Here is a 27652-nt window from a genome sequence, read left to right on the forward strand (position 1 = left end):
AGACAGAAGGCGGGGTCCGAATCCTCCTTTTCAACCTTGTCCCGGCTCCGGCCTTTCAGGCGCCTTCGGCTTTGCCGGTTTAAGTAAGACGCTGCTAGTACTCCGGGCCTCCGCCTTCTCCTGGTAATACACCGAACTCCAGCCGCCCCCACCATGTCTCTCATCACCGCCGGACGCCTGTGCGCCCGTATTCTTGGGGCCAAGGTGAGTATTAGACTGCGAGCCCCGGCTGTAGCGGCTGTGCCGTGCACATGTAACACTGACTGCTCACTAGTGCCCCGTGTAAGGGGAGTCTGTAGGAGCCGGTCCCGCTGTCTAGGACCACACATGGGATGAGAGGCTCTCCCCACCCCCTCCTGTCCGGCTGCTCCTTCTCTATACTAAGGAGATCTCCCATAATCCCGTGCGAGCACCGGCTCTATAACCCGAGCTATGGGTACATATGTATCACATGTCTGTCCTATATAGACAGTGTATTATATGGGGGCATGCACTTGTATACTGTATGTGTCCACTACTCATAAGTCAGTGCAGATCTCGCTGGGCTGTAGCCGTCCCTTATCCGTACACAGCAGCAGTATTTGTAGGGCCGCATGTCACGTATAAGTCATAGTTGGTCTGTAGCTCAAGGTTGTATTGTGGGGAAGATACTAATGGTGTTGGGTGCAACAAAGCTACACAGCCCCCTGAGCTGCTAGTCCTGGGGGGCGACACATGGATAGTAAGTAGATGGAGCGCTCTCTGCTTCTATTCATTGCAAATCATCAAAAAATCCAATCCCTCTCTTTGTTGGGGTGCCATATTTATCATACATCACTTAGGTGATATTTATTGGGGTGCAGGCTGTGTAGCATAGTGTCCAGGCTGGGGCCTGGTGGCAGTTTACTGTTTTCTTGGATGCAGTATCTTGGTCCACAGGTAAAATCTGTCAACATCAGCGATTGAAACCTTAGGGTAAATTCACATACACCAGGTTTTTGCAAAATGAGGTTGTTTGTGCTGTATATGCATGGATTTCTGTGAGCCGTTCCAGATGAATGAGTCCGTCACACAAATGTCTGTGTGAATTCATCCTTACTAACATTCTAGTTCTGAGCATTTGTGTGAAGTCCTATTGACATTCCAGTGACTGCTCCGCTATGCAGGTTAGAGGTCAATAGATGCTCCCAGTCCTACTCTGCATATTGCACTTTGACTGCAGAGTATCAGCTTTGTGTAGGTGAGAAGGTTCCGTCTGCCAGAAGAAGTTTAGTGTATTTTCCTCTGTAGATAAGGAGGGGGTGGGGTTCATGGTCTGCTGGTCAACCTTTCCAAGGAGACTGTGTCCTACAGGTTATCCTAAAGCTAGTGGTGTCTTTGTGAGAGTCATGTGAAGCCTTCTGATGTAAGATGGTGATGGCCGCCCTCAGCACATGACACTGGGCACCACAAGGAAGATTATAAATAATGACATGTAATAGCCCTGAGGTGCCCATGTTCTGGAAGGAGTGTTCAGTGTGTCCCAGGACAGAAACAGCATCTTCTTCACTTGTCCACTGAAAAGTACTAGATGTATATAGATATGGAAATATTACAATCTGGTAACAGTGTTGCTACTTTCCTATGTGCAATATTGGATAAAAGGACAATTTCATTTGGGAATATATCCACATGATAATGCAGAGCCATGTGAGGGGCTGAGCATATCTTGCCCCATATGTCACACCCCTCTATGTGTGTCCTCACTCATTCGCACAGCCCAGAGAGGTCATTTGATACTTCCCTACAGGTCTGACTCATATCAGGAAGAGTCCATTTACTTAGGAAGTAAACCCTGCCCATCACCCCACCACACCCCTATCCCCCTCTTTGTGTGAAATCCACAGCTCATCTGCCCAATATGTGTACAGTTTGGCGCAGATTTTCAGTGTAATGACTGAATTTGCTGCAGATGTGTAGAGAGAATTCCATGGTGAAAACCTGCAGCGCACATTGATACTTTAAGTCTGCAGCACTGGTCAGTTTCTGCTGTGTCTTATTTTTTGTGCAGGGTATATCTGGGATCTTAATTTATCATCCATTTTTCTGCTGCTGTACACACTGAAGATATTTTACCCACAGCTTTGTGGCAAAAAATCTGCAGCACATTTGTTTCAGGTATTATTATGTGCATGTTTAATCCACTTTAGAAAAGTGATCAGCCCTAAAGATATGTGACCCTTTATCCTACAATGGGTTTTGACACACAAGACTCTTGCAGCTAGGTCAGGTGATTGGAGGAGGAGGGGGGGTATTGGTCCCTTGCCAATAAAAGGAACTGCAGTGCAAAGTCAGCAAAAATAAGGCATTTGTGAGAAGTCCTATTTGAGGCTGAGGCCCCAGAAATGCAACCTTTTTATGTTGCATATTTTGTTGCTTTTTTATTTTTAGTTTTTTTGAGACAAGGCCAGGAGTGGATTGAGCAAAAGGTAGAAGTATAAGAACTTGCTATATACGGTATTTCTCAATACTTTAGAAGCCATTATTGGCTTGGCTCATAAAACCACAACAAAATCTGCAACAAAAATAGTTGCATTTCCACAATGTGGTACCTCAGCCTGAGAGTATTTTGCGAATCACCAAGACCCTTTCATTTTGGGAAGCAACTGGTAAAATGACAGTTTTTGTTTGTTTTTGGTTTGGTTTTTTTAAATAAAAGAAAAGGGCAGTAGCGAATTGTTACTTGGTCCTTTGTAAGTATTTACATGTATAAAATTATTTGGCCTCTAAGGGCTAGTTCACACGGGGCCAAAGGGGCGGATTTTGACAGCGGAACCCACGTCATAATCCACCCCTTTACAATGGTGGTCTATGGAGACCACTAGCAGTTGCCGATAGCGGAAAAAAAGAATTGAGCTGCCCTTTCTTCAGGCGGATTCCACCTGACAGCCGCAACCTCCAGCGTCAGCCCATTCATTTGAGCCGACTCCGGGGTGGGGAAAACCGCGACATCGTGGCAGGCGGGTTTTTACCATATTTTGACTTGGCTCCTCGAGTCAAAATATGGTCAAAACCCACCCCACCGCACCCGTGTGAACGAGCCCTAAATCTGATTTTACTAAAACCTATGAAATAATATTTTCAGAATTGGAAGAGCTGACGTTCTTGATCATGAGGGAAGACGTGTGCTACATACGTCAATAGCCCCTTTGTCATACTCATACCCTTCAGTCAGGCCTTGGCCCAGCAGGCTTCCTCACAGACAATTACTCTGAATTTAACCATAAAATTTTTACCCGTCTCTTTCACAGTAGCCAAAGGGATGTATATAGTTGTATACATGGTTTTTGCTTTCTCAATAAGGTAGCTCTCCTTGCAGACTCCAGTTTGTGCAGTACAAAGCAATATTGATACTATTGTAAATTATTACTACTTTAAAGAGGACCTTTCATGTCCTCCTGCACATGCGGTTTTATATACTGTTAGAAAGCAGACAGTGAGCTGTATTCAGGGTGTTCCTCATGGCTCAGTCATCGCTGGGCAGTAAGGAACACTTCCTATGACAGTACAGAGCTATGGACGAGTATTGTCAGGAGGGGCGTTCCTTACAGCCCAGCTAGACTGCCAGGAACGTCCTTCTGACGGTGGGCAGAGATTGGTGCTGAGATTAATGGAACCGATATCTCCAGCCCGGGGACTCACAGTGGGAAAGCCAACAGCGCGCTGAACTCAGGACACTGTCTGCTTTCTAGCAGTATGGAAAACCACATGTGCAGGAGAACATGAAAGGTCCTCTTTAAAGGGAGTCTGTCACCAGAACCTTATCAACCCAGCTCTGCAGATATAGATTAGGGTCACCTCAATCAAACGGGGTTCCCTAAATCTGTCCCTCCATTGCAGAAATATTACTGTTTGTGAACATACAAATGATATTTGGAGCAATGAGGGCATTTCTGTTGCTTTAAAGAGGTAAGCATCATTGCCGTTGTTGCTCCAAAGAGCTCGTTTGCATATTGGTAAAAGCCGTAATGTCTCGGCAGTGGAGGCTCCGATTAGTAAGTGAAAAACACAGGTTAGGGTCACCTTAATCAAACTGTCACCGGAACCCAGCATTTCAACCCAGTCCCAATGGATAGACAAGGTCCCCTTCAGGGTCTTGTTTATAGATATGGATTGTAATGTAAAGTATCCCCTAGAATGGAGCGGCGTGAGAGAGTCTTCGGCTCTGACTAGATATGGGTTACCCCTCACTCACATCTGTTTTGGTATTCCGCCTGGGGGAGTTCGCATGGGACCCCCCCCAAGTATCCCCTGCATACCAAACACAATTGTAAGTGGTGTGCAGTAAAAGCACACGGACCCCATAGACTATAATCGGGTCCTTGTTCTTACCGCGCCCTGCCCACACAAATCATGCGGACAGGAAAGTAGTTTGTGAAGTATTTTCCTGTCTGCATGATCCCTGAGGAGATCTGGCGGTAAGCACACGAACCCCATTATAGTCTATGGGGTCCGTGTGCTTTCACTTGCACATCGCGTGCAGTTGCGTTCTGTATTCCGTTCGGGGGTCCTCATGCAGATTCCCCGGATGGAATACCAACGCAGATGTGAACGAGGCCTTAACCATCTGTATATAGGATTTGCCTGATGCTTGGTCATGAGCTCAGTAGCGTTAAACTTTTTTTTTTTTTTTTCTTTTTTGTTACGCTGAATTGTGCATTTTTTTTTCAATTCCTCATTATTTTAAGAGAACGGTCACATATTGCAGCAAACTGCACGTTTTTTGCTTTTAAGTGTTTACTGAAGACCTCACAAAAACATGACCAAAAATAATCCGCACAGGGAAGAAGTCTATGGATAGCATCATTTATATGAATTTACTATTCACCATTTATCATCTGGTGAATAGAAGTAGTCTCCTAGTAACATTATGTGACTAGTAATGACTGTTCTGCATAGTTATTAAAGGAGTTTTAAAAGTATTGCACTGTCCTTAGGATAGATCATCAATATTAGATCGGTGAGGGATCCAACACCTGGCACCCTTACTGATCAGCAGCCATTCTGTATGTTGGCTAAAATAAGCAGACTCATGAGTTGTCTGTAATACTTCTGGACATCACACATCCATAGTATGCAGATTTGTGAATAAACCCTAAGGCTATATTCAGACGTTGTTGCCTGTGTGTTCTAGCTTTAATGTGTGGGCTACAATATGACTTTTATTGTTTCCCTTCTAATTGATTTTAACAGTTGAATTCCAGCTGCTGTCTAAGTAATTGCTTTGAGTTGTGTGTAGTCTTAGAGGCAGCAGCTGTCAGTCAATAGTTAAACCAATCCCTATACTACAAGCAGTGCAGTGTAGCCCTGGCCTAAGCAGAATAGCCTAGCAGCATAGCCTAGCAGCATAGCCTACCACACCTCTGTGTGCAGTATAATAGACAGCATTGAATTCTATGTAATTCTATGTATTCACGTTGCCATGTGTTAAAACTGATCTGCTCAGTGGATAATAGAAATGTAATGTGAACATAACTGTAGTAAGGGAGACCTTTCCATTGTTCTGATCCTCTGATGGTTCAGTATAACGGACTGGCAATGGCAGCCTAGCTTAAGGCGGGTTCACATCTGCGCCTCGGTCTCTGCTTTCAGGTTTCCATCTTCTGCAGACAGTGCCTGCCCGTGAGCGTTTTGTGGTCTCCGTGGCGAAAGTTTTTTTTTTTTTTTTAACCGGACACAAAGTCCTGCATGACCAACTTTGTGTCCGGTAAAAAAAAAAAAAAGAAACTGTTTCGCCGCGGAGACCACAAAACGCTCATGGGCGGACCCTTTGCAAACCCATTCAAAGGCATTGTGTCTGAGGCAAATCAGGGAGCAAACCCACAGCAAAATTCATAGGGCCAGAATTTGGAGAGGAATCTGAAGTGGAAAATTCCTCTTCATTTTCCGCTGCCGGAATTTTTGCGTAGGCTGGTCGCAACTGAATGCCGATGCAATGCAGCAGCATTCCGTCGCAGCAGCCCACAGCTGATTAAGCCTGGATGAACGGGCCTAATCAGGAGCTTCTCGAACCGTGGAATCTGCGGCAAGATCAAGCAGGACACTTCTTTTTTTTTTTTTTTTTTGCGTCATGCTGCAATCTCTTCCTCCTATTGAAAACAACGGGAGGTTGATTGAGGAGGAATCTGCTCTGGATTCGGTAGTGGAAACTGCCCCCAAATCCGCTGCAAATTCCTTCATTCTGAACTGATCGTAAATGAGTGTGCCGCTGAAGACTAACTCATAGAGCACTTTATCCAATTGAAAAAAAGCTTACAGTGGTGTAGCCTTTAACTAGGTGATTCACAGTGTGAACTAGTGTCAGGCAGAAAGAAGGTAGAATATGCTGTAAAGCCTCTTCCGCATGGTCTATTTTATATCTGTGTCTGCCTGAACTGGAGGTGGGGAAAAAAAAAAAAGGAAATTATGAGATGTACACCTCATCCCTATTTAGAGTCCCTGTCTGGTTTTGGCTTACAAATGCTGATACAAAATACAGCTGTCTGACTGAGGCCTAAAACCTAAATACCAAGAGTGGCTGAGTGCTGCACTGCACCTTGTAACTGTACCCAGAGGTATTCTGTACAGGACTGAAGTGTCCTTGGCCCATAAGGTCAGGTTAAACCAATCTATGAGATGTTAGATAAGGTAGTCATGTGCTGGTCATTTATTATGTCCATATATATTCAATATTAGCCAACAGCTAGAAGTGTCAGTGCACCAGCATCATAGATATAGTATATGTGGTTGGAATGTCTCCTGGAGAGCTATGAGGGTTGAGTGTTTCTGCTCATGTGATGCTGGTGCATGTGATGTCTGTAAGATAGTGTTAGGCTAAGCCCCACGTTGCAGAAAAGCAGCTCTTTTTGTTGCTGATTTTTCTGCGTTTTTTTTTAGACAAAGCCAGCAGCGGATTGAATAGAAGGCTGTACAGAAACATTATATCTCGGAGTATACCATTTCTTTAACTCCCATAAAACTTCACAGTTTTACGCTTTTTCCAGAACTTTGGTTCACTTCAATGGGAGTTACACAAACTACATAGCTCAGAGATATTCCATTTCCATAAAGCCTAACCATAGCTGTCAGTCTTCATAGTGAGGTCAGGGTCACATATTCTAGAAACACTGTTCCCATGTCTGGAACCTCCAATGTTATCCTGTGGATATGCCATAAATGTCTTTCATGGGAAAATCCCTTTACTAGAACATATATGCTATAAATCTATGAATAATTCTTAAACTGCATTTTACTGAGGATAGACAAAGAAAGGTCCACAAAACTCCAGGAAAGTTGAAAGAAAGAATCCAGATGCTGCTACCCATCCGTATTCTGTAAGACAGGCTTTGTTTGGATGGAAGAGGTTGAAGGTCGGCTTGTCTGGTCCTGCTGGTTCTCTGGATGCTGAGTTATTGGAATTGTCCAGTAACTTGTGTTGCTTCGAAGAAACCAGTTTGTTCTTGATGACCTGGATGTAGTTCTGAGCAAACTAGCTACATGATGGTCGTGGTTTGTGTGTGTGTATACATACAGTATCTCACAAAGGTGAGTACACACCTCACATACTTGTGATTATTTCATTATATGTTTTCATGGGACAGCACTGAAGATATGACACATTGATACAATGTCAAGTAGTCAATATACAGCTTGTATAACAGAGCAACCCTGGTGTGCCATCAAAATTGCTCAACACACCGCCATTAATGTCTAATCCCCCGACAACAAAAGTGAGTTTTCAGTGCTGTCCTATGCAAATATATAACGAAATAATTACTGACTTTTCTGAGATACATTGTGTTTGTGTGTTGTGTGTGTATATATATATATATATATATATATATATATATATATATATATAAATGTCTCCTCCCTGTATGTGCTAAGTTAGTTATTAAGTGTATAGGGTGTTGTCTTGTGCAGCTTTTGGTTTCTAGGTCAGTGGGTGTGTGAAGCTCATTTTGCCTTTGTCCCTGCTCTGATGTGGGCAACTTCACCAACCTGTAGGACGTGACTGTTCAGCTGAGTTATTCAGCTTTTGTTACATCATTGAACATTTTGCTCTTTTTGCTTTGTTTTGCATTTCTCCCTACTCAAAGAATTGCACCTTGTGATCTGCATCCGAGTTCAGTGTCATACACCCATAATGCTGTAAGTTGTCAGGGCTTTTGATTCCAGGGGGTGGTCTGCTCCCTACAGTCTCCCATGTATATTGCAGGTGGTGGAAGTATGGTTGAAGTATGCAGAGGCATTGATTTACTGCTCTCTAAGTAATAATATGACACTCGGCTTTATAGCCTTATTTTATGACAGTCTCGGGTCTGTAGCCTTATTTTATGACATTGGTTGTGTAATATCTAAAGGTTGTGGTGACAAAATGCACTTTGGAAGATGAAACTCTAAAACGATAGGCAAGGTTTCCAGACGCACACGTGCCTTTTATGAGGTCAAAGGTTTTTTTTCGCTGTTTAACTTTGTTCAGTGTCTTAGCATATGCAAGTATATTTTTATTTCACTTTGAGTGACTGAAATAAAATTAAAAACTCAAAAAGTGTGAACATTTCAGTTCCCCAATACTGTCAGTAGGGCTCAGGAATTAATAGAAAAATAACAGAAACGTAATGATTACCGGTGATTTTGTGCACATTGGCAATTACGATATTCGCAGGGTACCATCTGCAGTTTCGTTCGAACAAAACTTGTCCAAATCAAAACTCCTATTATATTCTGGGATCTCTTCTGACCCAAGACTATGATGGCCGGTTCTGAACCGGACCGAATCTCGCAAGGTTCGCCCAACACATAATCGTTAGCGGGGCGTGACATAAATCGTCATTAATTGTAATCAAGGTAAAATGCCCAATTAATCACAATTTTGATTAATGCCTTAATCACCCAGCCTTGCTTGTCAGTACATCAGCCCAACACTGACTAGCGGCAATACAATATAATGATTACGGACAATTCTCCTGTTCAAAAGTCTACAGTTACTTGCTTATTCATTTAATTCATCAGACTTAGAATAGTCTGCTGATATTATGCACAGATAAGACTGGGGTCATATTTGTGTTGGAGACTCAATTGCAGAAACCGCTACAAATCATCAGAGAGAAGTCCTGAACCAGCCCACTGTCCATTTTTCGGGTCCCCCGGTGCACCAAAACGACTGAACACAAGGCTAGAGTGAACCTACCTTATAATGTTAGACGATATCAGTATGGTGGAATTTCATTAGGTGGTACCTATCAGGAGAAAATGATAAAAAAAAAAAAACCTATTTGTTTTAAAGGGCTATTCCTATCTTGTGGGTGGTATGCAGGCCAGTCTTTGAAACCCCCACCAATCCTGTTAACAAAAGGTCTACAGTCTCTTTCCTTGGACCTCCTGACTGGGTTTAATTGATGCTGTGCAAAGGACCCCCAGCACTGAATTAGCATTGCGGCCCCTTCATTGTTAGGAGAATACCTCCCACATTGATCTCCTGCCATCTGAGTGTCCTGTCTTTATGTACAGCCTCAGTAATTTCATGGACATGAGGCCTAAGATAGCATTTAGACCGCTATAATGCATCCATAGTCCACGTCACAGGTCACATTTAGTCTTGAAGTAGCAGTATCATAGAGCGCTATGTTTCTGTGAGTATTACGACAGTCTGAATGTGACCTTAAACTAAGAGAGCTATGAAGTACAGGACCAGGGTGCGCTCGCTGACAAGTCCTGCCCCGACTCTACTCCCATACAGTGCTATATACCATAATTTCCTTACTAACAGGTTTCCTTGCAGTGTATTTTCCTCCGTGGAAATGCTGTAGTGTCAAACTACCCTTATATAGTATCCTTGTGCTGTTGGTATGTTGTATGACAAGTCTCTGGATATGTTCTGCTTTGGGTGTGAGATCAGATAAATCTCTGGATTCTGTTGCAGCTATTGCAGATAGAACCAGATTGACTTTCGCTATGCTCCACATTTGGATTTTTGACAAAGCATCCGGTATTTCAGGTACCTTTCATATTGTATGCTTAGTGTCACCTCAGTGCTAGGCGATAGGTCTTTGTAAGATTTATTCTAAGGGTGTATTCACATTGGCTTATAGTGCACTGCGTGGTTTTGCTATGATTTTGGGATACCACATGCTTTCAGCCTTTGTGAACACAGCTTGAATGATTTGTACATATGTATGCTATATGTTGTTCCAAAGTAGCTTTCTGTCTCCTAACCCTTGCAGTAACATTGGCTTAGATACAGTTGTTACCCAATCGGGATGGTGCAGATGCTGATTCTGTGGACTAGTTCTTAAAATTATTTTTCTATTCTAACTTACTGGATTTTTTTGAAGGTTTAGTATATAGCATAGCACATGGGTATCACTAGATATGCCAAGCGAAACAGTCAGGACATAAGCGTGTATGGAGTTCGACATGCCACATCCTTGTGGCAAGGATCTCCTAGAGGATCATGGTAGTCAGACGTTGCAGTTTGTGTGGGCCTCAATTGAGACATGTTAGGTTGAAAACCGCTGTTTAGAACAGAGAGCTGAACTGAAGAGAAGTTGCAGAAGAAACTGGTTAAGTCCATGCTGTCAGCCATGAACTGACTTTAGGTCTAGTTCACATGGGCTAGTGACCGCGTATTTTGGTCCTGATTTTGACACGGAAAGCGCGTCAGAATCAGGACCAAAATGCACCTGTCGTGACTTCCCACTCCGGAGTAAGCCCAAATGAATGGGCCTAGTCCAAACAGATTGTCTTGACGCGGACACACCACAGCGATTTCTGTCATGGCGTCCACCTCAAGAAAGTGCGGCTCGATTCTTAGTTCCACAAGCGGGAACAAACCGCTAGCGGAAAAAAGATCGCTAGCGGTCTACATAGACCTCTATTGTGAGGGGGGGGGATTTTAAGGTGGATTCTGTGCCGAAATCTGCCCCTTGTGAACTAGCCCATGGTATAACTTTGGTGAGAATTACCTTGCATTTCTGATGAAAAAGGGCCAAAGATGTTCAATTTCATGGGAGAAAAGTCAGCAGCAGCTTGTCCACTCTGGTAATGAGAAGACATGCATGCTAGGCTGCTCCCACCTCCCCCTTCTGTTTCTCTAGGCACAGAGCCATTAGTGTTCACTGCCAGGGCCAATGCAGCACAGTCCAATTCACTGCCCCCTTTCAGGAGCAGCAGACATTGGACCACAACGGATCCTTAACTGCTGGCATATTTAGTTTTGTCATAGCTTTCAACTTATCAAAGTAATAAAGTAGTGATTTCTCTGATTAGTTTGACTGTAAATTACAATCCACAGCTCCCTTTGTAAGTAAACCTCTATGGCTGTAGTCTGATTTACATTACCTCTGTTGCAGCTAAACTACTACTCTTCGTTGCAAAATAGTTACAGAAGAGATAGCTGGGGAACGCCATCTTGTACGTCCTGGGTGCATTTACACTGACAGCCGTCTTCAATGCTTCCTCCAGATGTCCTTTTCAACTGGATGCCAAGATCTTATTTCTCCCTATTCAAACTTCGGTTCTCACAGTATATAACAAGCTGTCTAGTGTTTATGCTTTGACGTGGTCCTGGCGGAACCCTATACATATCTTCCCTTGGTTACCAGCTCAGGTTTCCTCCTATGAACCCCAAAGCAGTTGGGAGGTTTCTTTGAAATTGATATTGTTTGGTTGGTGTTAGAAACTGGGAAATGCTGCAGCTGATCAGGTATTGCGAACACCTCCGAGAATCATTACGCATTTGTGTATGGAGACTATTCCCATCCCTTGGGTTTCCTAGACTGCTTTTTATATTCACATTGGCAGGCAACAGCCAGTTATTTTCCCTCTGTTGTCCAAACAGCTGAATAATGGGCACAATCTCTTCTTTCTTCTCCAAACAGAACTCCCCTTGTGTTCTGATCGCCGCTCGCCATGCCAGCTCTTCCACGGTAAGCTCTACATCTTTTGTCTCCTTTTTGGACATATTATTTAATTTGATTGGTAACGCCCACTTGGTAAACGTTCAAGATTTCCTGCACAGTTTCTTCTAACCTTTTTGTTTTTCTTTTAAAGAACCTAAAAGATGTCCTGTCAGACCTCATCCCCAAAGAACAGGCAAGAATCAAGAACTTCAGGCAACAACATGGGAAGACGGTTATCGGCCAAATCACTGTTGACATGGTAAGAGGACCCAAAAATATCTGTAGTGTATAGAATGGTCCCATGGCAGATAACTGATCACTGGGGCCACTTCCATTAAAGTAAAGGTTGTTTGTGGCGCAACACTTAAAAGGGGTCTTCTACATTAGATGGGTGGGTTATGACTTCTGGCAGTCCTGCTATAGTGACTGAGAATGTACTACAAACACTTACCTGTTAACTTCAGAGGTAGTGAATTTTGAAATACCTTTTCCAGCCACTAGGGTGTACAGAGTTGTGCTAGTTCCAGGGCTGTACAGCGCCTTTGTACGGCTGTTCAGTGGGGGTTGAATAGTAAAACATAAACCTGAATATTATGATAAATTTGTGTACGAAGAAAACGGGTATACTTCCTTAAGTGTCTTACTTATTCTGTTCTTTAGGTATATGGAGGCATGAGAGGCATGAAGGGACTAGTCTATGAAACATCTGTACTTGATGCTGATGAGGTAAGATTTACAGACAAAGCAAGTAACACTATTCTGTTTTATTCCTATAACTCACATTTAATATTTGTTTCTAGGGCATTCGCTTCCGTGGTTACAGCATCCCTGAATGCCAGAAGCTGCTGCCCAAGGCACCAGGAGGAGAAGAGCCAATTCCTGAAGGACTTTTCTGGCTCTTGGTCACTGGGGAGGTGCCCTCCCAAGAACAGGTACAAATCCAGCAGAAACTTTATGTAATTTGCTGATAGGCTCTGGCTGACCGTCACTGATGGTATTACTATGACCTAATTGGGGAAAGTAGTAGGGCAGGATCATTGGTCCAGGCATTTAATTATTTTAAGTGCCTTTTACTAATGGCATTGCCTGATTGCAAGGTTAGTGCTCCATTCACAGCATGATTCAGTGTAATAATGCACTTCATCTTTTTACTCCTCCAATAAGTGCCCTTTACTGATTCTGGCACAGTTGGAATTCTCCGTTCCCAGGACCCCTGACCTGCTAGAGAATATTATTGTGCTAAAATTAACAGAAATGATTACTCTGAAACCATGGGGGCCAGAGAAATTCCAATGCACCAGAATCAGTGGAGACGCTCCTATTTAAGGATGCAGCTAGTTGGAGTTGAAGGTGGAGAAATGTTCTCTCTATGTAGATCCCTACAGCAAAATCAGCTGTTATCCTGATATGCCAGAACATGATCTACTACGATTAGCAGATTATAGTTACGGTGTTAAAAGGGTTCTCCTCTTTAAGACTGGAGCCCCACGTAGTGTAAACGCTGTAGCAGAAATACAGCGTTGTATAGTACCTACAAAGTGTATGGGATTCTGGATAATTTCATCCACAGATTGCAGGAAATAAATCAGCAGCAGAAATGCTGTGCTTTCAAAAATACTTGCTTTTTTGTAAATCGCAACATGTCAATTATACCTGCAGAAACGCTGATGGTTTCTGTATAGGTATAATAGAAGTGGCTTGCTAAGTGGGGCTTTAGGCTGAGTTCACACGGGGTATTTTGGTCAGGATTTTGAGGCCGTATTCGCCTCAAAATCCTGACTAAAAAGACGGCTCCCATTGAAATCAATGGTTCCGGCTCCCGGAAAAAAGAACGGACATGCTCATTCTTCAGGCCGATTCGTCTCACGAATCCGCCTGAAGACACTCCCCACTAGGCCCATTCATTGGGCCTAATCCGGAGCGGAGTGCGCGACTGGATGCCGGTGCAGTGCATCGGCATCCAGTTATGGCTACCCGTTTTTTGGTGCGGAAACTGAGGCGACCTGCGCTTCAGTTTCCGGACCAAAAAACCCCGTGTGCACTCAGCCTTCTCCTCAAGAGTTTTCCAACTAGAAGCTTTTGTCACCTGTTCACAACAGTGCTGTGCTATGCTGTTTCTGGCAGTGTCCTCACTTTGTATAAAGCACCAGGATGCGTGCTTGAGTGCTCCTTTAATTTGCTCCTAGTCTTTTTCTTTTCTTTTTTTTTTTCTTTCTGTTCTGGAGATTGCGGGGTGTCCTAGAGATTAGAGGGTAAATGACTTAGACTAGAATAACACTATAACATGACAAATTCTTACTTTTTTTTTTTAAACATATTTTCCTTCTACTCATGTCACTCTTGCAACTCTTCTTTGTCAGGTCAGCTGGCTCTCTAAAGAGTGGGCAAAGCGGGCTGCTCTACCTTCTCACGTTGTAACTATGCTGGACAACTTTCCCACCAATCTGCATCCCATGTCTCAGTTCAGTGCTGCTATCACAGCCCTAAACAGCGAGAGCAAGTTTGCTCGGGCTTATGCTGAAGGCGTTAACAAGGCCAAGTACTGGGAGGTAAGGATTCCTGACTGGCATATGATCTATGTAGATATTTAAGCTGTTACATTACATACAGAAAAGATTTAGTGATCACGTTAAATTGTTAAGCTTACCTCTGTCTACATTTTAATATGCATTACCACATTTGTGCTGATGTATGATAAATCCGCTTACATTTTATGCCTTTAGAAATGCATATTCTTCTGGCACTGCTGTCATGGGGGGGGGGGGGGGGGGTTGGTCTCTGCATTTCAAGCCTTAAGGCAGATTTAACCTTCATACTTTTTCATAAAAATGTAGAGCAAATTCAGCGGTTATTTTACCTTGCCTTGAATCTGAGATTCTGCTTATGTGCTAGCTCAGGATACAGTGCAAACAGATGCTTTGCTATCATTGATTTATAATACTCTGGACATACACAAGGGAATTCATTTTCTATCTGTAACAGTTTGCTAACGTAGATGTGATGCCTCCGTGGTGTAAGGTCCTCTTTTGAACACTTTGCTTTCTGTGCTCTACTCTGCCACTTAGTGGAGAGAAAAAAATCGACAGGGACTCATCCTGTGAAATATTCCATAGCTCATGCCAGAAAAGTGGCACAAGTTCGCCTAATTGGCTTAGACGTCAGTTTGGCGCACGGGACCAAAATGAATGATGATTTCCAAGTATCTCAAGCCAGCAGGGGAATGGAAAAAGAGACAGTCTTCCATCATGTTTACTTACTAGCTGACCATTTCAGATGGAAGTGAAGGCTATGTCCAACCGTCCAAAATCTGCTGTAGGCTAAGGCAGGCCGGGTTCACACGATGTCTTTTGGCACGTAATGTGGCACGTAGACGCCGCAGGAGCTTTTGCGGGCTGTATACGCTCCCATTGATTTCAATGGGAGCCGGGACCGTATACGCGGCGCTATTCTGCGGCCATGATTTTGCAGTGGCCGCAAAATAGCGCCGCGTATACTGTCCAGTCTCCCATTGAAATCAATGGGAGCGTATACGGCCCGCAAAAGCTCCCGCGGCGTCTATGTGCCAAAAGACATCGTGTGAACCCGGCCTAAGGCCCCCACATAGTGGGTTCCAGCGCAAAGGCACTGTGGGATAAACTGCGGCGGAAAAGCATCAAGGTTTTTTCCACTGCACCTTTCACAGAAAGTTCACATAGGAAGACTGCTTCAATTATACCTATAGGGAAACCACCGGCATTTCTGTAGGTCTAATTGACATGCATTCGACTTCCAAAAAGTGTCAGTTTTAGAAACTGCAGCATTTGCATTACACATATTTTTCTGCAATGTATGGATGGGATTTACTAGAAACTAGAGATGAGCGAGTACTGTTCGGATCCGCCGATCCGAACAGCACGCTCGCATAGAAATGAATGGACGTAGCCGGCATGCGGGGAGTTAAGCGTCCGGCCGCCGTCAAAGTGGAAGTACCAGGTGCATCCATTCATTTCTATGGAGCGTGCTGTTCGGATCGGCTTATCCGAACAGTACTCGCTCATCTCTACTAGAAACCCATCCACTTTGCAGGGACTGTAAAACACTGCGGTTTTATGCCACTTGGGGCCCCCGGCCTTAGGAATAGAAAAGGTGCTTCAAGTCATTACTGCTTTACAGAGGGCCCCCATGTGGTGGTTTTTGCGTTTTACAGTCACTGCAAAGTGGACGGGATTCTAGTGAATCCCATCCACATATTGCAGAATAATACGAGCACCGGAAATGCTGCGATTTCCTAAACCGGTGTGTTTTTTTTTTTTTCCCTGCAGCCCGCTACATGGGGCCATACCCTTAGGGTATCTTTACACTGTAGAGTGTAGTTAGCCCAACTGGACAATTTAGGGCCAGTGTCCAGTTTTAAAAATATAGCACAACTATGTGTGACTGCCTGCTGGCAAAGTAGTTTGACCCAGTTGGAAAATTTCAGCTGGCCAAAAATAAGTGTTTGGCATGACCGGCTACTTTTGCCAATTTGTGCAGACATTCTGCAAATGTTTAGTAAGCTGAAATACTGTCATGATCAGGCAGGTTAGTTCTGTCGATGGTAAGATAAGTCATACAAAAAAAATCCCACCATTGATAGATTTTTGGAAGCGTTCACTCAAACTGCGGCTAACCTTAAAGAATCTTATAGCATATCTCTGGAAATATACAATTAGAACTTCAGATGGTGGCACATGAAAGCTGAGAATCGCAACTTTTATATGACATCAGAACACCAGAGCTACTTTAATACGTTAAAAAAAAAAAAATGCCAAGGCCCCCCTCCCCCACCATTCTCTGCCCATCCAACTCAGTGACAGGATTTCTGCTGGCAGTAAAGAAACAGGAGGGGGGGGGAGAAGGTACACAAAGTTGGTTACAGCACAGAATTTCGTAGGTAGGAGAGTCCATGATTGAGGTATATAACAATATTTGACACAAGCTGCCAGAAAATCAGAAGTTGTTTAAAAAGTTAGGTTAACGCTTAGTCTTGAGAAGCCAAATGTCTTCAGATCTTCATATTATGTTTCTTTGCATTTAGTCCAGAAGGTCATAATTGTGTCCTTGCATCACCTTCTATCACACTGTACTAATGTTTATGAAGGAGGGGCTAGGAGTTTCCATGAGCGTCTCCTCTCCACCCATCTATGTCCTTGGCTTCGGGACAGGTCTGTCACACATTTACACAGAGCTCTGCGGTTGTCAGGGCACGAAGACATGTGGTGTTACAATGTGTGGAGATTCCTGTACTGAGCTTGTTATAACTTCCCTATATATGCACGGTAGAGCTGAATTGGCAAAGAAAAGCTATTGTTTGTTAACCTAACCCAACAACTGAAGCTCATGTGACTTCTCAATGTCATCCAGCCCTTGGAGTCTCTGAGGTAAATCCCTCCCATCAGCTTGTATGTACATGCTCTGTTCAGGGCATGCAGACTATTTCATGTATGTGCTGGGCACGAGGGCTGACGTACTGTGGTGGACTCCTTGACGCTGTTCTGTAAAGGACACATGGAAAATACTCTGGACATCTGTAATAAATCTGCTGCCTGTGCAGGAAGACACAGCTGATTCTTCCATAGCCGGTGCACTATATATCTTGCTGATTTAACACCCAATAGAAATGTAATAGTTATATGCAGCAAGGTGAAACCAAACTTTTGTTCAAGTAATATAACTTGTCACAATGTGGAATGTGAGTCTGCGAAAGTGAAACGCAACCAAGTCATTGGGTGGCCCGAATCTGCAAAACACATGACATTCCAGGTTGTTGGTTTGCACTCCAGATCCCCCCCCCCCTTATTTTTTTTATTTTTTTTTCAAGTAACACTTTTGAATGTAATCTGTGTATTTTGAGAGTCCATCTCTTACCTCATTCTGAAAATATTTGTAGCGTATAAAACTTTTCCTTGGACCAGAACAAATTCTTTCCTACAGTGACCCATTGACTTCTGTTATAATCCACTCTATATTATAATGTGGGCATTTCTCTTCACAAGCATTTAGCTGGCTCTACACCTTATTGCTAGGTTCACATTAGCGCTGTACCATTGTTGTTCGGGGACCCTAACAGAGAGGAAGACCGCAAAAACAGCAGTTACGCAGAGGCCAACAGACCCCATTGGTTATAAAAAAAATAAAAAAAAAAACCTGAACGTGTCGGAGGAAAAAGCCACAGATGTGAACCTAGCCTTTAGGGTATGTTCACACGGAGGAAAAGGTCGCGGAAACCTTTTCCACCGTGTGAATATTTTACACTGCTCGCATCGGCATTCCATTGTGACATCCCGCTCCTGTGTAAGCCCAAATGAATGGGCCTACACTGGTGCATATCTCAAGCCACGGACGCTGCGGCTGATTCAGCCGTGACGTCCGCGGCAAGATAGAGCATGTCACTTCTTTTTTCCACTACTAGCTAGCAGATAAAAGAAGCAAACGGCTCCAATTGAGGTCAGTTGGAGCCGGTTTTGGCAGCGGATTTTGACTCATTGGTGGAGAGTTAAAAGATTGAAAATTCCAGTCTTTATATCCCCTATGTAGGGTGCTTATGGGGTGAAATTGGTCATCATTTGTACAAATTTTTAAGCATAAAAGGGAGGTGGGGCTACAGTTACAACACTCCTTCACCACAATGTTTTTTTGGTAGATGTTGCATGAGTGTTACAAAAACACTAGTTAAGACAATGATTGGGGCTTTATGCTGCCCAAAAATTCTGTAATCATGTGAAATCCATGTCTGCCCTGTTAGTCTGGTATATTGTAAGGCTTTATCCTCCCACTGAAGACTATGATCTATAATTTCTGCACTGCAGTTGGCTGGTAGGACGAGTAAGCCTGCATCCGATATATCTGGCTCCTTCCTGTGCCAGCTCATAAAAACATTTTAAGCAAATATAAGAAAATTAAAATTTTGAGACCCTCCCCCTAAGCTTGAAAAGAGATTTTATTTTTAGACAAAATTGTCCAACCCCAATTCAAGTTAATGGAAGCAGAGCTGCAGTTCCCAGCACCGCTGCTAACAAATAAGTAATCTCAGTAGCCAATATTCTTGGATCTTGGACACAATGATGTGGCCACATCACAGCTGTCCAACATCTAACGTGTATGGCCAGCTTTACATAAGATGCTAGGTTCGCACTTGCATTATGTTGTCTATTGTTTTGGTCTGTTAGAGGACCAGAAAAATGGACTAGCGAACACGTGTATGGAGCTCTTTGGCTACATTAACTACACTGTCCACCAATAAGTATTTGGACACCTATGCAAATGAAGATATCTGCGGTCGTGATGTACGTCACGCCTTCTGCCATTAAATAGGAAACCGCATTGGCATTAGTTGCATGCGGGATGCCACGAAGTGCAGAGTTGTCAGATTTCGAGAAAGGGGTAATAGTGGGGTACCACAGAAATGGTTGATCCTTAAGGGACATAGCAAGCGAATGGAATTACCCAAAATCGACAGTGGCCTATGTGATTATGAAGTGGAAGGTGAACAGTGATTGTTGGAATGTGCCCTGAGTCAGCAGACCCCCGAAATTGGGAGATAGAGACCGACAGGTGCTGGACCTCTAAGCAGGTGTTTTGGGGTCAGACCGCTAAGAATCCCACTGATACGCATAACACAGATGTTTTACTCCTGATGTGACTGCAAACCCCTGGTGGATACAGATGCACACCCCACCCCCTAAGGAGCAGTGGAGATAGCCAAGTGCTGTGCTTAGACTATAACTGGTGCTCTCATTGTAGTGAATGGGCGCAGGAATTCACTGGATTCCACCAGGAGTTCGGCCAAATTCACAGCAAAGGTAAAACACCTGGATCAGCAGAGGTCTCAGCGGTCAATCCACTACCGAACAATGATACATCCCATCCTATAGAGAGGGGATAAAATTTTACTCATGGCATAACCCCATCAACTAATCATCCAACGGTTGTGAGATAGAGCTCTCACTAGATATTATAGCCATTGTCTCTTTCTGCCCTATGTCTGCCATAACCACTTGGTCACCTTCACCACCCTCCCCTCTCCATAAACTTCAATGAGTAGAACTGCACTTTGTGTACAGCCTTACACGTGTGAATTTGATCAGTAGATTCAGAAACCGTGGATGCTGCAGGGGACGTGGAATGAGAAAGTCTATTTTATCTCTAGTATTTTATGAAATGTATAAGGGTTTTAGCTGAAAAAAAAAAAAAAAATATATATATATATATATATATATATATTATACACACACACACACACACTATCATCTGCCCACAACTTCGTCTGCGGATTGGTGTTGGCGGTGAGCCGCATATAGTTGGCCAAGTGATGTTTGTATGATCCGTAGTATGAGCCCCTGCGCTGTCCCCGGATGCGCCCCCGCCCCTCTTTCTGTCCCATGGTCCCCCTACGTACAGCTCTCCCCCGCCCAGCCCTCTTACCCCTCCTGTGCCACAGGCCTCCCTTGCCCATGGCCCCTCCCTTATCTGCACCCCTTGCTCCCCGGGTGCAGTATACTGAGGTGTATGTGCATATGGGGGGCAACTGGCAACCCCCTGTTGTCCCTTTTCATCACCTTTAGTCTAATAATGCCATCTAAATTTACCTTGGAATTTGTCTGTTACAAAATGTTCTGCTGCAAAGCCAAAAAGAGTGAAATGTCTGAGTGTTTGGGCATTGGTTCTGTTTGTTTCTGACCTTCAGCTAGGTGTTTGTGACTTGTAGAAGGCGTTCATGTATTGTGGACACCTGCTACAATGGGATTTTCTCCTAGTGTTGCTGTACAACAAGGCATAACCGCATTAAGCAGTTCTATGTGGTATGAAATTGTGGTTACTGTACTTGGCCATACACATGAAATGCTTGCCAGATAAACACTCGGCTGGCCGACTCCTATTTTCCCATCCTGTAAGTCGGACTCATGAGCTGAGCAGTCGTGTATTTCTTTGTAAATAAAGGTATTAGCTGCTGCCAGATCCTTCTGACAGCAACTTATCTCTTGTAAGAACCAAGGATCCAATGTGATAAATGGATCCTACCTGATCACACCTTTACACAACATTTGTGATCATGGAGAACTCTGACACCTCCATACACATTAGTCAGGCAATCTTGCTGAAATTGTTGTGTTTTTGTGACTTTTCTCTTTATGTATAGGCAGCTTTATACCAAGCATTGCCTGATATATTTGAATTATTAATCTCAACTTTTTTTTTTTTTAAAGTTGATCTATGAAGACTCCATGGATCTGATTGCAAAACTCCCTTGCATTGCCGCCAAGATCTACCGTAACCTTTACCGTGAGGGAAGTAGCATTGGCGCCATAGACTCCAACCTGGACTGGTCCTACAATTTCACCAACATGCTGGGATACACGGACCCCCAGTTCACAGAACTCATGAGACTCTATCTTACCATCCACAGGTACGTGGGGTAACTTTGAAACTGATAGTTTTCCAATGCACCAGAGCAGAGATTTTAATTTGGCATTGTTCATAAAGTATAATCTTTCGCTTCCAAAGGACTGCAGGATAACACTTATTACAATGCGCAGAAGATACTGAATGACTAATATGCACTTTTATCCTCTGAACTATTCAATTGTAAAAGCTACAGTAGTTTCTATGAAGCTAAAGTATATGTATAGACCGTCTGTGTGGGATGTATTTCCCGGACTGAACTGTCATGTGCATAGAACTCTCTGCATGGACATTCAGGAGTGTGTGACCTCCCAAATGGACCCCATTACTACATACCAATTTGACATAATTCCATGAGTTTACTACAATAGCGATCAAGTTTAGCCACTAAGTCTAGTTGTGATTTGACAGGTTCTCGCTGACACCTGGCACGTCCTGGTCATTGTGTAGATCTTGGGATACTGTAAACCTTTGCTAACAAATCTCCTGACAATTGTCATACAGTTGCACACTGTCAGAGGAGCAGGTTTTATTTTCTAGCATGTCATCTGAGTGACTGGCACCACATGGGGGCTTGAAATAGTATACAACATTTATTTCTGTGCGGCTTGTGATCTACAGTATTATTCCCTGTGGAGAGAGCTGATATTTTTTGCTTTTCAGTTACTGACTTGTTTTCTTTCCATTCCAGTGACCACGAAGGAGGAAATGTTAGTGCACACACCAGCCATTTGGTTGGCAGTGCCCTGTCTGATCCCTACCTCTCTTTTGCCGCTGCCATGAATGGACTTGCTGGTCCTCTCCACGGACTGGCCAATCAGGTCTGTGTAATATCACAAATCTATTCTGACTAAACAATTCTTCCTGTACAGCCAAAGTAAAAAAAAAAACAATCTATCTATCTAATCTTTTACTTGCAGGAGGTACTGGTTTGGCTAACAAGTCTACAGAAGGACTTAGGTGGAGAAGTATCAGATGAGCAGCTCAGAGACTACATTTGGAACACCTTGAATTCTGGCAGGGTATGTGCATGCTGAATATTACTGTGTTAGCTCTTTGTAGTACTGTTGTCTCCGTTGTACCTAATTACATATTTAATATTGTTCCTGACAGGTGGTACCTGGCTACGGTCATGCTGTCCTCAGAAAGACCGATCCTCGCTACACATGTCAGAGGGAATTTGCCCTGAAGCATCTTCCCAATGATCCTATGTTCAAGCTGGTTGCTCAGCTCTACAAGATTGTACCCAATGTGTTACTGGAGCAAGGAAAAGCCAAGAACCCCTGGCCCAATGTAGATGCCCACAGTGGTGTCCTCCTACAGGTACAACCATGGCAAATCTAAAATTGTGTTCTAGTGTGTCACCCTTTTCTGCAGGCTTCACTCTTTGTTCTATACATAGCAAGAAAACGTCTCTGATAACTCTAACCGCTTGCAGACATTGCTTTTCCTTCTCACATCTTAATTGTCATTGTAACCCCTTCTTCAGCTTGCAGATTTAGGGGGAGGGGGATTCTCACCTTACCCCTAAACTATCCACCAAAATTAGACACAGCATCCACATAATACACTGTGCTATAGTAGTTATTGTGCAGTGTATTATATAAGTGATAAAATTTGTCCCCTTGGGACTAGAAGTTCCATAATTAAAAAATGGGCATTGCTGCCTGTTTATTGACACAGTAAAATAAATTTTTAAAAAATCCTGTTTAATACTTAAACAGTATAACAACAATTAGCAAAAAGTCTTGTCCCTCTTCCCTCCAAAAGAGAAAAAAGTTTGCAAAAAAAAAAAAGTCATGGAAATCTGGAAAATAAAAAATGGAGCTTTTGCTCTTTAGAAAGCATTTTATATTACAATAAAGGATTATATATTCTACAAAAGTCATAAAACTTAAAAGGGAACCTGTCAGGGCTGTTTGGTGCACTAAACCAGTCAAAGGTCCCCTATAGCCCTATACTAAAAAAAAACAAAACTCCAGATTTAGTATGCATTAGGTGGACCTTGAACCTGAGGGTACCTGAGTGAGAGACTTTATTTTCTGGCTGGATACGATTACAGCAGTGCCAAAGAAAATAAACTTTACATGTTATTTAAACCGGACTGTGCCAAATGTATGGTATAAAAATCCAATTGTGGATTTTTAATATTTACTTCCCAGCTGGAGTTAATAAAAGTAAATCAAAGAGATATGTACCCCAAAATAGTACCATTAACCACTCCAACTCTACCTGTACAAAACAGGCCCCATACAGCTACTTTTAGTTTTGCCCTTTTGGTATGCAATGTCAGAACACCAAAAATGGCTATTACAAGGGCCTGTAACAAGCTTTTGTCTAAGGGGATAATGATGTTTAATGATGTTACGCTTTATTTCTGTCATTCCTACATTATTATATATATATATATATATATATATATATATATATATATATATATATATATATAGCAAAGGTGTTAAAAAAGGACGCATCAATGTTTGTGAATGGATGACCATCAGTAGGCATCTGATTGCATCCAATTTTTGTATCTGTTAAAGGGATATAAAAACACCATAATCTGAATGTAGCTTAACCATTATTTCCTATCCACAGTGATCGAGACCCTCCAGCAACCAGACATTTATTCTTTAGGCTGGTTGCAGACGCCCATGCCAGTGTTCAGTGTGCTATCTGTGAATTTCTATGGGCCTTTACACGTGAGCAGTCATGCGTGTGGGCCATCAGTCCGGGCCGCAAAATATAGAACTGGTCCTATTCCTGTCCTATCTTGTGGCCCTTGCTTCTTTGGCTTCTATTCACTTAATGAAAGGAGCTGCAGAAGCACGGCTGGTGCATAGGTGGCACACTGGGGACTACTGCGTGTTCCCCACGTGCCACCATACCTTTAATTCACAGCTGGCCAGCAGCACATGGTCGTGGCCAACCGGCCTTATTCTCTGGATAGGGAATAAGTGGTGGTAGTGGGAAAGCTCCTTAGACTATGAAGGTTATATTAACAGACAATGTTCAGAATTGCCATAGCTGCACAAGGATAAATGGACACTCACATACGGGTATAACAATACTGAATGACACTTAAAGGGGTTGACCGGTCACCCAACATCATTTCTTTTTTTAAACTGATGTGATGAGTTTATTGCAAACTAGTGAAACATTCAAACTGGGCTTCTCCTAGTCTGCACTGTAGCCTTTGGCATATTTTCATTCCAGGACCATTCTGACGTTAAACTGTATAAAACTGGCACCTCCATTGTTTTCACATCCCAGAGTCTTGTGACCACATCACTGTCTAAAACACATACATGAGACTCTGTTTATTCATTGGCTGCTTGCTGAGAACTTGCGAGGCTGCTGCTCCAGCCATCCTGTTTGTGGCAATTGATATTGAATCGGGCAGAGGAGAAAGCTATTGCACAAGATGAACCAGAACAGGCCCATCCCTTACAGGTCATAACCAGTAGAGACTGACAGAAAGCAAGCAACTGAGGGTGGAAAATGGATTATTATTGTTTTAATAGTAAAGCTCATATACAACTTGACGGTAACGTCTTGTCTCTGGACAATTCCTTTAATTTAAAAATCCCAGATGCGGTCCACTTACTATAAGCTGATGCTGTAGTAGATGACAAATACATAGATTTATAAGATGCATTGTGCTCACAACTGATTATTTTGTATCTTTCTACAGTATTACGGTATGACGGAGATGAATTACTACACAGTCCTCTTTGGTGTGTCAAGAGCGCTGGGAGTCCTATCTCAGCTCATCTGGAGCCGTGCACTCGGGTTCCCTCTGGAGAGGCCCAAATCCATGAGCACAGACGGCCTCATGCAGCTAGTCGGAACAAAATCTGGCTAAATAAATATGGCATACCGAAGGCTTTACTCACTCTGGGTGAACAGCCAAGTAAAAGACAGTACACCTTTCGTTTCAACAGACTGCTTTGCACCCCATTGTCTTCTGAGCGCTGACAAGAACCACTTCTGGTTATTTATGCTGAAATACGTTAACTTCACAACATATTCTGTTCATCTTCCTTCCCTGTTGGAGAGATTCAGTTCTCCGCCAGGAAAGGCTTCAAGTGCTGCCAGTAGGGATCAGACTCATGATTGGTAATTCAGTGGTTACCTGTACCCTCCATTTTACTTATTTATAAACCAGCTGTGCAGACGTATAGCCTGCAGGACTCAATGCACACAATGCACCTTTTGTCTGCTTCAATAATACTGTGAAAAAGCAGTGCCCTTTGCAATTGCTCTAGGAAAGGGTCTTACTTTGTAGAAGATTTTTGGTAAGCCACCGTTCATCTTCTACCACCTTTTTGGGCCCTTTTTGAATGTAGTTGGGGAAAAACACACACACACACATACTACAGCTTGGCAGTGTTTGTGTGGTCAGTTGTGAAGCTATCCGTTCCAGGCATGTGTGACGCTTATAGGATAGATACAATTTGTCCTGGACTCTGCTGGCTATTATTCTAAGATTTTCCTTTTATTTTTCCATCTGCGTATGTTCCCTTCAGAGGTCACTAGAGAACCAAGAACTGTCTCGCAGCAAGACTTCCTGCGAGAATGTGCAGCTTTTATTCCTGGTTCAAGTCCTTTGTTTTTACTTTGCGGGTCTTTTTTTTTGGTTTGTAGACTCCAGCTTTCCATGGAATATCAGTTATGAATGTCTGAATTATTATATTTTTCCTCTTCAGTGTGTGATAGAGTAAAAACCACTGTGATGGAGCTGGTCAGGTGTTTAACAGATTTGTTTCTTTTGTTTAAAAGCTGCTTTTTAGCCTTCAATTCCTTAGTAGACCCCCAGTTGAAGATCGCACAAGCTGTGTTGGGGTTTTTTCTGCAAGTTTTTATTTTTTTTGTGGTACAGTTGGAAGTTATTTTATTACAACTGTCAATAAGAAAGTAGCGACTGGAAATAAGAGCCAGTAACAATGCAGAAAATTGGCATTATCTCGCATTACTTTAAGCTGCTACCATCCTGTTTCAAGATCAAACCAGTTGTCATATGTGCTCCAAACCTGGTCAGACTAGTCTGGTAAAGCAAACTTCCTCGGCAGCACTGGAAATTGCCCATAAGCATCTAGAAAGAAAGGGAATCAGTCAGACTTAACTCTATAATACACTCCTCACCGCCCTCTAACTGTGTGATATTCCTGCCCCTCCTCTTGTCCGTGCAGGCAGAACATGCCAGCAAATGCTGTGCAGATTACAGATGGATGTTCAGATTCACAATAGACTTAAGGTTGTTCTGTAAAAAATGCAAAATAAATGTTTTTATTAACTACATGATTACTGTTTGCTTGACTTTTTGAAGCAGCTTCTCAAAGGGACACTAAACCCTGAAAACCAAGAATAAAAAAAACTGTATGATATGTTAGAAGTTGGGCCTGCAGACATAACTAGATCTGAACTGCAGCTCTGAGCAGTTTAGCAGAACTCTTAGGCTGGGGTCACACTGCTGCCGCTGTCTGCCCCTGGGTCAGATTTAAAACCTATTTTTAAAGGTGACTGTGTTCATGCAAACAAACAAAAAAACTGACAAAGTCCTGCATAACTGTAAGTGTTAATTATAAACATAAGTGTATAACTGAACACAGCCAAATCTAAACTATTATTCTCTGGGGATCTTCAGACCTCAGAGTACAATGAATGGAGACCCCAGTGGTGGTGGGCATACATCACAAACAATGTTACATTCCTCTTCTGGACTCTGTAGCAATGCCCTGCTGTTTTCAGCGCTTCTGACTGACGTCAGGGACCGTTGAGACCTGTAACAGGCAAAAAACTGTCAGATAGCAGGGAGTCGTGCTGTAGTCCAGGAGAGGTGAGTAACTGGTTTTTTTTTGTGTTTGGTCACCACCCCTAGACCTCCGCTAATTAATACTCTGCGGTCTGAGGAGACCCTCAAATATAATCATTTTGTCTCGGTCAGAACAAAATTGCTAATTTTGTAATAACTGAACCGATATACCCACCATTATACAAAAACACGCCGGCTATCCTTGTTGATTTTCGGTTATTTTTCAATTAAGCCCAACCCAGCCCTACATTGAGCGTAATGAAGACTGTGTGCAGATCCAACACATGAATTACCGTATTTTGCGGACTATAAGGCGCATTACCCATGAGCGCCTTATAGTCCTGTCTAGGTTCATATATAAGGCGCACCGCACTATAAGGCGCAGCGCTGTCTGGTGCGCCTTATATGTGATTGAAAGTGGCGGCTTGCAGACTTTGCCGGCGGCCACTTAACCCCCCGCGTGCCAGCCGCTTCTATCCATTTCAATGGCACGCTTCCATTGAAATGAATGGAAGCGCTC

At 43.1% G+C, this 27652-nt stretch overlaps 1 protein-coding gene across 1 annotated transcript; it reads left to right on the forward strand.

Annotated features, from left to right (window-relative positions):
- Positions 1-26618, forward strand: CS (citrate synthase). Its single transcript, XM_075265564.1, has 11 exons — positions 1-204; positions 11880-11927; positions 12052-12159; positions 12561-12626; positions 12701-12832; positions 14261-14449; positions 21125-21324; positions 22012-22141; positions 22241-22342; positions 22434-22643; positions 25012-26618. Exons 1-11 carry the CDS (start codon positions 154-156, stop codon positions 25180-25182), a joined length of 1407 nt encoding a protein of 468 aa, XP_075121665.1. The 5' UTR covers positions 1-153; the 3' UTR covers positions 25183-26618.
- Positions 26619-27652: the final 1034 nt, after the last annotated feature.

Source organism: Leptodactylus fuscus, chromosome 2, assembly GCF_031893055.1.
Source record: "Leptodactylus fuscus isolate aLepFus1 chromosome 2, aLepFus1.hap2, whole genome shotgun sequence".
NCBI classification, from domain to species: Eukaryota; Metazoa; Chordata; class Amphibia; order Anura; family Leptodactylidae; genus Leptodactylus; species Leptodactylus fuscus.

Bases quoted from the DNA above. Each gene is read 5' to 3' on its own strand.
- CS (XM_075265564.1), top strand. From the start codon at position 154: ATGTCTCTCATCACCGCCGGACGCCTGTGCGCCCGTATTCTTGGGGCC. The intron at 205-11,879 runs GTGAGTATTAGA...TTCTCCAAACAG, and splicing joins CCCGTATTCTTGGGGCCAAG to AACTCCCCTTGTGTTCTGAT. The intron at 22,343-22,433 runs GTATGTGCATGC...TGTTCCTGACAG, and splicing joins ACACCTTGAATTCTGGCAGG to GTGGTACCTGGCTACGGTCA.